At 38.4% G+C, this 13,584-nt stretch overlaps 1 protein-coding gene across 16 annotated transcripts in view; it reads right to left on the reverse strand.

Annotated features, from left to right (window-relative positions):
* psd3l (pleckstrin and Sec7 domain containing 3, like) overlaps window positions 1-13,584 on the reverse strand; it is a 538,648-nt gene that overhangs the window by 123,310 nt on the left and 401,754 nt on the right. For all 16 annotated transcript variants that reach the window (XM_069925817.1, XM_069925820.1, XM_069925819.1 and 13 more), the window contains one exon: window positions 10,115-10,204. In XM_069925817.1, coding sequence (XP_069781918.1) covers window positions 10,115-10,204 — 90 coding nt within the window. The remainder of the gene's footprint in view (window positions 1-10,114; window positions 10,205-13,584) is intronic.

Raw genomic sequence — 13,584 nt, forward strand, 5'->3', positions numbered from 1 at the left:
GGAAACAGCCACAAAGTTTTGGGAAGGAAGTAAAACAAGCAGTGAGATCATGAAACCTATACAGACTAAAGAGGAGGAGTGTTTGCTGTCTTAAAGCAAATAAGGGTGGATAAATCCCCAGGGCCTAACATGATATTCATTCGGACCTTGAGGGAGGCTAGTGTAGAAATTGCAGGGGCTCTGGCAGAAATATTTAAAATGTCCTTAGCCACAGGCATTGGTGCCCACATTGTAGCTCACATTGTTCCATTGTTTAAAAAAGGCTCCAAAAGTAACCCTGGAAATTATAGGCCGGCGAGCCTGATGTCAGTAGTAGATAAATTATTGGAAGGTGTTCTAAGAGATCAAATATACAATTATTTGGATAGCCAGGAACTGATTAGGGAAAATCAACATGGCTTTGTGCATGATAGGTCACGTTTAAACAATCTGACAGAGTTTTTCAAGGAGGTTATCAGGAAAGTTAATGAAGGAAAGGATGTGAATGTTGTCTACATGGCTTTTGAGAAGGTCCCACATGGGATGTTATTTAGGAAGGTTCAGGTGCTCAGTATTCATAGTTAAGTAGTGAAGTGGATTCGACAATGGCTGAATGGGAGAAACCAGAGTGTAATGGCGGATGATTGCTTCTCAGACAGGAGGCCTATGCCTAGTGGTGTGCCCAGGGATCGGTGCTGTGACCACTGTTGTTTGTCTATTTCAATGATCCGGATGATAATGTGGTAAAGCGGATTAGCAAGTTTTTATATGACATTAAGATTGGAGGTGTTGTGGACAGCAAAGATGTTTTTCAAATCTTGCAAAGGGATCTGGACCAGCTGGAAAAATGGGCTGAAAAATGGCAGATGGAATTTAATGCAGACAAGTGTGAGGTGTTGCATTTTGGAAGAACAGACCAAGAAAGAAAATACACGGTAAATGGTAGGGCACTGAGGAGTGCAATAGAACAGAAGGATCTGAGAATACAGATAACTAGTTCTATGAAAGTGGTGTCACAGGTAGATAGGGTTGTAAAGAGAGCTTTTGGCATATTGATTTTCATAAATCAAAGTATTGAGTATAGGCATTGGTATTTTATGGTAAAGTTATACAAAACATTGGTGAGGCCAAATATGGAGTATTGTGTGCAGTTTTGGTCATCTATCTACAGGTAACATATCAATAAGACAGAAAGAGTGCAGAAAAGATTTACTAGGATGCTGCCCGAGCTTCAGGAACAGAGTTACAGGAAAAGGTTAAACAGGTTAGGACTTATTCCCTGGAATTAGGGGAGATTTGATAGAGGTCTTAAAATTATGAGGGGGATAGACAGAGTATGTAAATAGGCTTTTTCCACTGAGGCTAGGTGAGATGCAAACCAGAGGACATGGGTTAAGATTGAAAGGGGAGAAGTTGAAGGGGAACTTCTTCATTCAGAGAGAGTGGGAGTGTGGAATGAGTTGCCAACTGAGATGGTGAATGTGGGCTCAATTTTAACATTTAAGAAGAATTTGGACAGGAACATGGATAGGAGAGGCTACAGGTCAGTAGGACTGGGCAGAAAAATGATTTGGCACAGACTAGAAGGGCTGAAGAGGCCTGTTCACAAGTAGCTGTGATGTTCAATGGTTCAGAATGCTCCCTGAACATTAAAAACTTAATTTTCGGTTCTTCATTCACATCTTCACATCTGCTCAATGACATCCCAAAGAATTAACAAACTCTTGTTTGTATAAAGGTGACTGGGAAACAGACTACTATTAGGCTATTCAGTCATCAGAAAAATTCTTTGATCTACATGGATCAAAACTCCAGCTAGACAAAACAACGGGGGAAAGATCTGCATGCCCCTATGCCATGCAAAGCTCTGGACAAAGTAATTATTTTTTTTTAAACTTGCAATGAAGGAAGTAATTCATCTTCAATGTAAAATTTCCAGAATTGACCATAAATTTTCATCAAGGATGGGACAATAGCAAAATCTCCAAAATGGAGGGATTGCATGCTACAACATCACTAGGTTTGTAATACACTTAGAACTCTTTGTTCTTCAAAGCTGGAATCCCCACTGAATACTTGAACCAAGCAGATCTCCGGGGCATGGTTGATAACAAAGATTTAACCACCTTTATCTAACTGGCATCTTTCACTCTCACAGGCCTTCCTGACAACTTGTGCAACTGAATGGAGACAAAACCACATTTGTTTGTCTCATCTCAATATATTATTGCGTGCTCCCATTTTCAGTTCATTTTCATTTAAGTGGGACTGTCATCTAAAAGGAACAAATCAATTGCAAGCCCTGCAGGCTTTGGAGATTGACTGTGGGTTGACAGGTTGGGGACAGCATGTATCCAAGTTGGATACTTCTGAAGAGAGGGGAACCCCTGGAAAGCAAGGGTACAGAGACCATTTGACCAACAGATTAAAGACAGTACACTGTTTGCTCAGGGGTCTGCACTTTGGAGCAAAGCTCTTGGATGTAATAATGTGCTGAAGTAGCCTCGTGTGGTTATAGACAATATGTCTGATGTTATAGGGGAATGAGTCTGCCACATTGTGACAAAAAGGGAAGTTTACTTCGAATGGCTGACCCATGGAAGGGTTCTGAAAGCTTTGTGAGAATCACTCGCTTTGTGTCCCATATGCAAAGAGAAGGGGAATTTTGATTGCCACTCACCTGTAAAGGACACTTATCTGGAAGCACCGCGACCAAGATTTAGTGAGTTTATAAACAGTCTGTCACCCCTATCTCTCCCACCTCTCCACATCAATTTAAAGCCTGCATGTCAACATTGGATTTTCTAAGACTGAACTGTCTTTCAAGATCATGCCTGACACATGCATAGTTGGGGGTTAAGTAGATAAATTTAGATAAATTAGCTAAGATGTTATATTATTGTTAATTAATAATTAAAGTATTATTTTTAAATGTCACATGGTCTTGGCTAATTTCTATTGCTGCTGCCTGAGAACAAAATTGGGGCTCGTCATCTGGGATCACATCAAATTGGGAGCTGAGTGATCAGTTAATTTTCATTTTGATTGATCAGAATTTTTTGAGAAATAAAAGGCTTGTGTGTGGAATGATAGCAGTGAAGGGCATTGATAAATTGCAAATTTGCAGGGGGCGAAAAAGAGCGAGTTGTTGACTAGTTGAACTTCCAATGGTAAAACAAGTGATAAAAAGGCACCGATTCAGAAAATTCAAGGTGACTATTATGCAATGAAAGGGAAGTTTGGAGAGGAGGTAAAACAATTTCTCCAGAGTGAATTTCGTGAGCAGAGGTAATCAGTTGAACAAATTGAGTTGACAAAACTTAAATTGGAGTTGGAGAGAGAAAAACAGAGATGCTGAGACAAAGGCTGTTTGAGTTAGAAAAACTTCAACTATAGAATGAAAGAGAGGAGTGAAGGAGGTCCACCCTCTGGTACTAGCGAGATGTTTATCACCAGTAGAGAGTTGAAGTTAGTTCCTCTGCTTGAAAGGGCAAAGATTGACAAGTACTTTCAGCATTTTGAAAAAGTATCTGAAAGTTTAAAATGGCCAAAAGACCACTGGTCCCTCCTGTTACAGAGTTTGATAACAGGGAATCCCCAGCAGTTTTACTCTGCCCTTACAACCTGACAAGCAGCTCATTAGGAAACTGTAAAGGAAGTTGTGCTCAAGGCTTATAAACTGGTTCCAGAAGCCTATAGACAAAAATTTAGGAATTTGAGAGAGAAAAAAAAAAAAAAAAAATCGAGGAACCAGACTTGCACAGATTTTGCCTATGATAAACCCAGTGCTTTGACCAGTGGTGCACGTCAAGAAATATAAATGGGGAGTTTGACAGAAGAAAGCTGGTGTTATTTAAGAAAAGTAAGAGATATATTCCGGATGACATAAAAGCTTATTTGTATGAAAGGAGTGGAAACTAGGCAGGAATCTTCCAAGTGGCAGATGAGTATGCTTTAACCCACAAGGTTAAATTTATGCCAAGTAAAACCTTCCAGAGGAGTAATGTATAATATCCATGTAAGATAGAAAATAAATTTAGAGGTAGTGTGAAGGGAAGCAAGAAAGGAAAAACATTCGAATCCCCTTTGCCACTATTACAAGAAACCTGGTCATGTGATAGCAAATTGTTCCATGCTGAGGAAAAGTAGAGAAAAGGAGGCAGTGCCAAATGCCTGTATTCAAAAAGATGAAGATCATGGAAACTAAAAGGGTTCCAGACATGCTGGTAATATTAGGAAGGAGTTCAAATGTTTTATGTCAGAGGGTTTTGTTTCATTGAAGGAAGGGTCACCACAAATGACAGTAAAAATCTTTTGAGATTCTGGGACCGTCCAGTCTTTCACGTTGGACAGCATTTTGGAGTTTGGTGATGAGACTGCCATGGGTGACATAAATTTAATTTGAGGTTGGGGGGGGGGGTGTGGGGGGAATTCAGAGTTGATATCTCTGCAAAGGATAATGTTGAAATCAGAATTAGTTAATGGGTCTGTTGCCATATGGATCCGATCAAGTTTACCAGTGGAAGAGATCTCGCTATTATTGGGAAATGACCTTGTAGAGGATAAAGTTATCCCTGTGGTGACGTTGACTGCCAAGATGATCACTGATGAAACCAAGACAGATTTTGATGTATATCCTGCCTGTGCAGTGATGCAAGCTAAAAAGCCTGCCAGTGCAAATGGTTTGGACCAGAGTTCTGGTGTTAAATCCAAGAGTAAGGATATGTTGTTGTCCTGAAAAGAGTTTCTAGCAGGGCAGAATAGAGATCCTGACCTTGCTGAGGTGAGAGATAAGGCTCTCTCTGAGGAGCAAATTAAGAAAGTGCCAGATGGATATTATTTTAAGGAAGGAAGTGGAGACCACTTGATATCTATGTCAATAAAGAATAGGCAATTTTTCACCAGGGTGTGGTTCCTAAAGCCTATAGGGATGAAATTGTAACCTTGGCCTACAGCACGCCCTTGGGTGGCCATCTTGGTGTAAAGAAAACTAGATCTAAAATTATGAAATAATTCCATTGGCCTAGCCTAAAAAAAAAAGTGACATTTTGCAAGACATGACAGATTGTGGGGAAACTGCCTTTAAAGCTCCTTTAAAACTTATTCCTGCTTCTGGCAACCCTTTTGTAAAGTTATTAGGGTTTGTTTTGATCCAATGCCCAAGATAAAAGGTGGGAATAGTATTTGTTGTCCGTCATGTGTATAGCCTCCAGGTTTCCAGAAGGAATATCATTTAAAAATATTAAAGCTAAGACTATGTCAAGGTTTATGTCAGGATTGTTTCAGCAGATAGTTTATGAATTGGGAGCCAATCAAATCACATTCAAATTCTCAAGGGGCCTTAGAGAGATTCTATTTGACCCTAAAAACCATGATGAGGACCTATTGTTTGGAGAATGAGGACTGGGATGAGGGTGTCCATTAGCATTTTTTTTTGTATTGAGAGGGTCTGTACAAGAATTATTAGGCTTTAGTCCTTTTGAGTTAGTGTTTGGACATCAAGTTAAAGGATCTTTAGTATTGTTGAAGATGTACAATTGAATTTGTTAGATTATGTCTCAAAATTTAAAGATTATTTGCAGAAAGTCTGCGAATTAGCCCAGGAGAATTTGAAAACTGCCCAAGGAAAAATGAAGGTCTGGTATGATTTTAAAAAAAAGCTAGGGCAAGAACTTTTAAACCAGGGGATAAAGTGTTAATTCTTTTCCCAATAAATTTTAATCCCCTGAGAGCAAAATTTTCAGGCCCGTATGAAATAGATTCAAAGTGATTGAAGATAACTATGTAGTTAAAACACCTGATCGGAGTCGTAAAACGTAGAGTTGCCATGTCAATGTGTTAAAGCCTTATTTTGAAAACTTGGCTGGAAGCAAGGAACAGCCTTCACCCGAGGTGTTGGTTGTTGAGAAAACTGAGGAGTTTAGAGACCCTGAGACAGCACATGCTGACTCTTGTGAGGGTCACTTCAAGCAAAACATTGTTCCAGTTCATCTGTCTAATGTGGTTATTTTGCAGAATTTAATACTAAGTTGCCTTATCTTCAGCACCAGGAAAAGGAAAAAATAAAGTTACTCCTTTTAAAATTAAGGAACCTGTTTCCAGATGTGCTTAAGAGAACCCCAATAGTTTGTCATGATGCTGATGTTGGAGATGCCAACCCTATCAAACAACATTCCTATTGAATGAATGTAGAAAAGGGCAAACTGGTAGATCAAGAGATTGAATACATGTTAAAGAATGATATTATTAGACACTCTACCTCACCTATGTCCTGGTGCTAAAATCAGATGGGACAGTTAGATTTTGCATTGATTATAGGAAAGTTAATGCAGTGACAATCCTATTGCTTATCCTATCTGTAGGATGGATGATTGTGTGGACAAGATTGGAAAGGCTAAGTTTCTCACAAAGATGGACTTGTTAAAGGGTTGTTGGTGTGTTCCCTTAACAGAGAGGAGAAATTTCTCATCTGAAAAGGACATTTCTCTGGAAGCATCTCGACAAGGATTTTGTGAGTTTATATACAGTCTGTCACCCCAATCTCTCCCACCTCTCTGTGACTAATTCTTTGCATCAATTTAAAGCCTGTAGTCAACACTGGATTTTCTGAGACTGAAATGTCTTTCCAGAATCATGCCTGAGTTGTAGTGGCTTGGGGCATTCCACACACAAATATATTTGTGCATAGTTGGGGTTAAGGAGATAAGTTTAGATAAATTAGAGGAGTTATATTATTGTTAATTAATAATAGAAAATATTATTTTAAATATAACAGTCTTGGCTAATTTCTATTGCTGCTGCCTGAGTACGTAACAAGAACTATAGAGAATGGCACGATGGTTTAATCAAACTTAACTTCCCCCACCTATATGACATTTTAAATAATTGAATTGAATTGTAGGTAGCTCAAATAGAACTTTAATTACAATGTACTCAGGGGGTAATGTTTGAATGCACCAACGTGGCTGCAAGCTGACAGCAAATTAACCCAGAAAAAGAGTATGCCGTCAACATTGGAGCTTGTTTAGACTTTTTAAACTTTTAATCCAAAAAAAATCTCTCCTCCCCCGCCACCACATCCTAACAATTTAATGGCTACAGATTTACAAGCAATTTAATTCTTGCTAGTCTACAAATTTTACTTTCTTTTCAAGTGGTGTGTTTAATTTTTTTTTGCTGTCTTTCTTAACTACGATATTGATCAATTCAAGACTAAAAGATGACAGTAATTCAATCTATATCAGCAGCAGGAAGAATACAGAATCACAAAAAATGCTATACAATTTCCAATAAAGGCAGATTTGGCCCAGATTATGGACTTACTTTGATGTCCTTAATATTTGTAGCATTGTATTTTAGTCATAAAAATATAATTAAAAGTAAGACTAATTTTGTAAGGTGGAAATCTGATTAAAATATCTCTAATTTTTTGGTTTACTTTTTTTACATATTTGTGTCTTTGTGATTACTGAAACTAATACAAATTAACAGTTTAAAAACTGCATGCATGAATAAATATTATTGCATTTAACATGTATTTGTTAAAATTTTTGTAACAAAATGTTTATGTAACAATAATAATGTATGTGTGAATTTTGTTCATGTCCTGCACCTCTCAAGCATCTGAGCTTTATCATTTGTGGCTCTTACATTAAGTAAGTTTGGCCACCCCTGATATATATCAAGAATTAACAATATTATACTATCGTAACATAATAAAATGTTAACCAATGTATGGTGAAACTATAAAAAAACAAAAACTAAAATAAAAAGAAATAAAACTACTACAAATAAAAATTAAACCCCTATTAACCCAGCTTCCCCTAAACTAATCTAATACCAAATCTAAAATATATGATATTTCATTATAAAATGATTACAAATAATTAATTCAGATTGCATCAGTTGACACTCAGAGACCACAAAAACATCATAAAATTATTATACCTTCAGGGAAAACTTCACTGATCAGGAAAAATAAATTAATAAAATCATAATTTTAATTTCATTATTTTAGCATGCGGACCCCAAATTTGCAAAACTAAAGAATATTTATCCTTTAAATTATACATATTTTTTTTCTAATGGAATACAACTTTGAATCTCAGCACACCATCTATCTAATGTTCATAAAACATCAGATTTCCATATTACAGTGACACATTTCCTTGCTAAAACCAACTTAAATTTTAATTGAAAATATGACAGCAATAATTTAGGAGTGACACTTTCGAAATTTCCTAACAAAGGTAATTCAGGACTTAAAGGAAAGTTCACTCCTGTTATCCCATTGCAAAAAAATTACTAATAGAAACCCAAAAAGGGTAAGATCAGAGATCTTGGATGGTTGGAGAGACATGATCAGACAATCACATGAATGAATGATAAATGTCTAAAAAATTTAAAAATAAATAATGTGGCATGCAATGAATCTAGATGCACCAAGAATATCTCAGACCTTCACAGAGGTACTGCAAATCAGATTCCAGTATCTCATTTTCATTGCCTTACGGAAGTCATTACGTACTGATAGAAGAAGATTCATTGAGCTTCCAGCACTTGACTTGCTTCAATATACTGCTGGAAGCTCCTTCCAATGCGGAAAAAGACTCAAGAGTGTGAAAGCACACGCCAATCGGCTCAAAGACAGTTTCTTCCCTGCACCCATCAGGCTCCTGAAGGAACCACTCAAGAGTTCTCATGCTACCTTGGCATGGGAGCATCTTCTTTCTCAGGGTAATCTGTACTCTGCTCTTGTACAGCTGTATATAATGTCCTATATAACCCGTTTTCACAAGGACACTTCTCATGGTACTAGGTATTTTGTTAAAAACAAACAAACTTAACTTAAACAACCAGTGATAACTAATGTACTTTCCACACTTAACTGCCCTTGGCTATGACAACAAATAGTCCCATATAGATGATTCTTGAAGCACCTAGGTGTAGAAGTATTCTGGAGCCCATTTCTAATGGGCAGCAACCACACTCCAAGCTGAATAACATGCATCACTGATATCCTAAGATCTGGATTACATCTTGCTTCATTGAACATCATTAAACTGGGAGTGGAGCTCTCATCGACAACTTGTGAAAAGTTTCAACAGCCAGATGGGGGCATATTTATTGGAGAAGACAACCACAAGCCACATCAAATGGACAGTTTAAAAGAGAGCGGAACAGATGTGGAGAGGTTTAAAAGTGGGAGTTCTAAACTGGTTCTGTGTGGCATCTAATTCAGGGAATTGTCAATGAGTGCAAGACCAGAGCAGTACGAAGATCTCAAAGGATTGCAAGGTTATAGAAAAGACTTCAGAGTTTGGGAAGGGCAAGGCCATTGGTGGGATGGAACATGGTAATGAAAGGGTATTTGTAAATGTTAAATTGCTTCCAGGCCCTGCATTAGAACAATGTGGACCGGCAAGCACAAGAAATTAGGATGCACCAGTGGAAAAGAGAGCTTAGAAAGGAAAGACTTGTGTTTAAAGACTAAAGATTATAGGAAATTAAGGAAAGAGAGAATTCCTCATTAGCTGGAAATTATATTGATGTGGGAGATTGGAAATGTCACAAACTGAGCCTGCATCTCTGATAGGCCAAAAAAAGTGAAGATACTGAATCCAGACACACGTCCATCCCACTTTGCTTATGGGAGTGCAATGTTTGAGTCACTGCTTGAGAAACCAGACTCTTAGAACAGCGATCCATATACACAAGACTGAGTCCCACCATGGCAGCTGGGAAATTCAAATAGTTTAATAGAAAAGCTAGTTTCCATAACTGTAGCCCTGAGAAAAATGGATCATCACACAGACTCAGCAGGTTTGATAATATCCTTCAGCAAACCAAAACTTGCCATCCTTGCACTTTCTAGCCTGTAGATCATCTCTGCCCAATCAAATACATTGATTTAGAACCAAATTCTGAATCCAGGACAACAAAAGACCATCATTAAAAAGCAACAATCCAGCCACACCCATTAGTTGAATGAGTAAAAAACATCAACGATCACAGCTTACCATTCTCAATTAACGCTCACAAGCACTTGAGTTTCTAAACCATCTTCAAACAGATCAAAAGTGATACTAATTCAGTCCATTTATTTCCATAACGTTAGTAGATTCATATCCCATACCTTTAGTAGATCTTTTGGAAAGTCCTTCCCACCATTCAATCCATCCAAGTTGTTAATGAAGTCCTGGCAAGTCATCTTCTTCCCAATATTCTGGAAAGAATTGCAAAGATTGATGCATGTTAAAAACACACAAACTGCAGTTGCTAGAATCTTGTGTGAACAAATCTGGAAGAACTCAGACAAAAAACTCACAGAGAAATGGTCAGGATCTTTCAAGACTTGTAAAGTGTCCCGAGCCAAAAATGTTGACTAACCAATTCTCTCCATGGTTGCTGTCTCATCCAATGAGTATCTAGGTCAGTAGTTCTCAACCTTTTTATTTCCATGTGCTCTGTGATTAGGAAGGGATTGCTTAAGGTGGTATGTGAGTGGAAAGAAAAAGGTTGAAAACCACCGTTTTAATCATACCTCATTGGCTCGTTATGTGCACGGTTTCATAACTCCAAAGGAAATGAGCCATTTATCATTTTTGTCAAACAAAATATTTCAGGACAATTGCGTCTAGAGCAGTGATTCTCAACCTTCCCTTCCCACTCACATACCACCTTATGCAATCCCTTACTGATCACAGAGCACCGATGGCATAGGGATTGCTTAAAGTGGGATGTGAGTGAAAAGAAAAAGGTTGAGAACCATTGGTCTAAAAGACTGAAGTTGACACCACCATCATTGGGCAAGATCTCAAACAACGATGAGATGCAGCATAGGAAGGATTTTTAATTTGGTGGCAGTGTTAGAATAACCTTCCCATCAGTGTCAGAAAAACTAGTAATTGATTTCAGGAAACGGAGAGTGCACATCAATGGTTTGGAGTGGACAACATGGAGAGTTTCAAGGACTCAGGAGTACATATTACCAACAATGTGTCCTAGTCAAACTAAGACAATGTTACATTCCAAAGAACACATCTAAGAATAGACTTTCCAGAAGCCAAAGGAAATTCAATGCATCTCCAAGGTCTTGCACCAGCTTTTACAGCATCCTGTCCAGAGGCATCACAGCTTGGAATGGGAACTACTCTGCCCAAGACTGCAAGAAAATGCAGAGAATTGTGAACATAGCTCAGGCTATCACACTAAACAGCCTCCCTTCCTGTCCGAATCTCCCTCTATCTCAGGAAAGGTGCCAACATATTAAAAGGACCCATCCAACCACATTCAAATGCTCTTTTCTCCACTATTATCAGGCAGAAGGTGCATGTGATTGAAGACAAACCCCCAGATTCAAGAACACCTTCTTTCTTGCTGATATCAGACTCTTAAATAGATCTCACACTGGCAAAAGATACTTTTTTTTTTAAAAAAAAACCTTTTTTCTACACCCTGCACTATTTGACATTACAATGTGACTCCCTACACTAGGGGTTCTCAATCTTTTTCTTTCCACTCACATTCCACTTTAAGTAATCCCTATGCCATTGGTGCTCTTTGATTAAGCTGGTATGCGAATGGGAAGGGAAGGTTGAGAACCACTGCTCTAGACCCAATTGTTACTGAAATATTTTGCTTGAGAAAAATTGTCATTGGCCCATTTCCTTTGGAGTTATGAAACTATGCACATTGTGAGTCAATTAAAACAGTGGTTTTCAAACTTTTTCTTTCCACCCACATACCACCTTAAGCAACCCCCTTACTAATCACAGAGCACCTTTGGCATAGGGTATACTTAAAGTGGGATGTGAGTGGAAAGAAAAAGGTTGAGAACCACTGCCCTATTGTGTGGCTATTACTCCACAACCTGCTGCACACAAAATAAAACTTTGTACTCTAGATTCATGCACTTGACTATAAAGCAATTTACTTCCAAATCGGAGGAAGTTACAATCTGATAAGAACCACTCTTAACAAAAGCAAAAGATTCTACCTGTAGCAGACTTCAAAATGAATTTTATCTGAAAACTGCACCTAGCAAATGGAGTCAGGTAATTCAGGGAGTTGGATTTGAAAAGCTCAGATCAGCAGGAAGCTGACTGGGCAATAGAGATTAAGTGATTTTGTGACACAGAATGATATTAATTCACTTCAACTCAGCAGTCTAGAGATGGTACTATTGATTGGAGTTCCACAAAGTACATGCAGCATTAAGTAGGAAATTTACAACTAACTAGTTTTTTTCTCCTCTACATACCCTTACAAACCTTTGAACTGAAATGTTTTTTTTTGTACTAAGCCTCTCTAGTGTTGTATTAGAGCAGGAGAGTCCCCTTATATTTACCATTACAATTGTTCTCTCATTGCTAAAGTATGCACTCTAGTTTTGATCAATGCTGCCAACCAAACACAAAGTGTAATTAATGATCACCAAGTTTGTTCTCATTTTCACTTTGATGTTATGAAACTATGGGAATGAGATTTGAATATATCAATTTCAGATGAAAATTGGGATAACATGTTTGATCTGATTAAAAATACTTCATTCTGTATGTGACATTGTTTAATACAATTTATTCTTCTTTGGCTTGACTTCGCGGACGAAGATTTATGGAGGGGGTAAATGTCCACGTCAGCTGCAGGCTCGTTTGTGGCTGACAAGTCCGATGCGGGACAGGCAGAAATGGTTGCAGCGGTTGCAGGGGAAAATTGGTGGGTTGGGGTTGGGTGTTGGGTTTTTCCTCCTTTGCCTTTTGTTAGTGAGGTGGGCTCTGCGGTCTTCTTCAAAAGAGGTCACTGCCCGCCAGACTGTGAGGCGCCAAGATGCACGGTTTGAGGCGATATCAGCCCACTGGCGGTGGTCAATGTGGCAGGCACCAAGAGATTTCTTTAGGCAGTGGAGAGCTCGCCATATAACACGATCTTGGGAAGGCGATGGTCCTCCATTTTGGAGACGTGACCCACCCAGCGCAGCTGGATCTTCAGCAGCGTGGACTCGATGCTGTCGACCTCTGCCATCTCGAGTACTTCGACGTTAGGGATGAAAGTGCTCCAATGAATGTTGAGGATGGAGCGGAGACAACGCTGGTGGAAGCGTTCTGGGAGCCGTAGGTGATGCTGGTAGAGGACCCATGATTCGGAGCCGAACAGGAGTGTGGGTATGACAACGGCTCTGTATTATTAAGTTATTATTATTAAGTATTATTATTAAGTTGTACATAATATACATATGGACCAAAGTTAGATTCTTGTTTATATCCTGATGTTGATCCACTATGTGACAAATGTTAAAAAAAAATTTAGGTCTTTCTGATTCACACTGATAGGAGTGTCCAGAACTACAAGAATTTTAGGAACAAATCTTTAAAACTTGATCACCGATTCTTAAGATTAAATTAGAACCGTGTCCTTTTATTGCTTTGTTTGGTTATTCTCTAGAAGAGAGGATTTCCTTGAATGCAACTCAAAAAATAGTAGCCTTTACTTCATTGATGGCCAGACGAGCAATTTTGATAAGATGGAAAGACAGTATAACACCAACTTGTATGTAATGGTAACAGGATGTTGCGTCTTAGAGATTAAGATTGAATTTGACAGGAT

The sequence above is a fragment of the Narcine bancroftii genome, chromosome 3, assembly GCF_036971445.1.
Source record: "Narcine bancroftii isolate sNarBan1 chromosome 3, sNarBan1.hap1, whole genome shotgun sequence".
NCBI lineage: Eukaryota > Metazoa > Chordata > Chondrichthyes > Torpediniformes > Narcinidae > Narcine > Narcine bancroftii.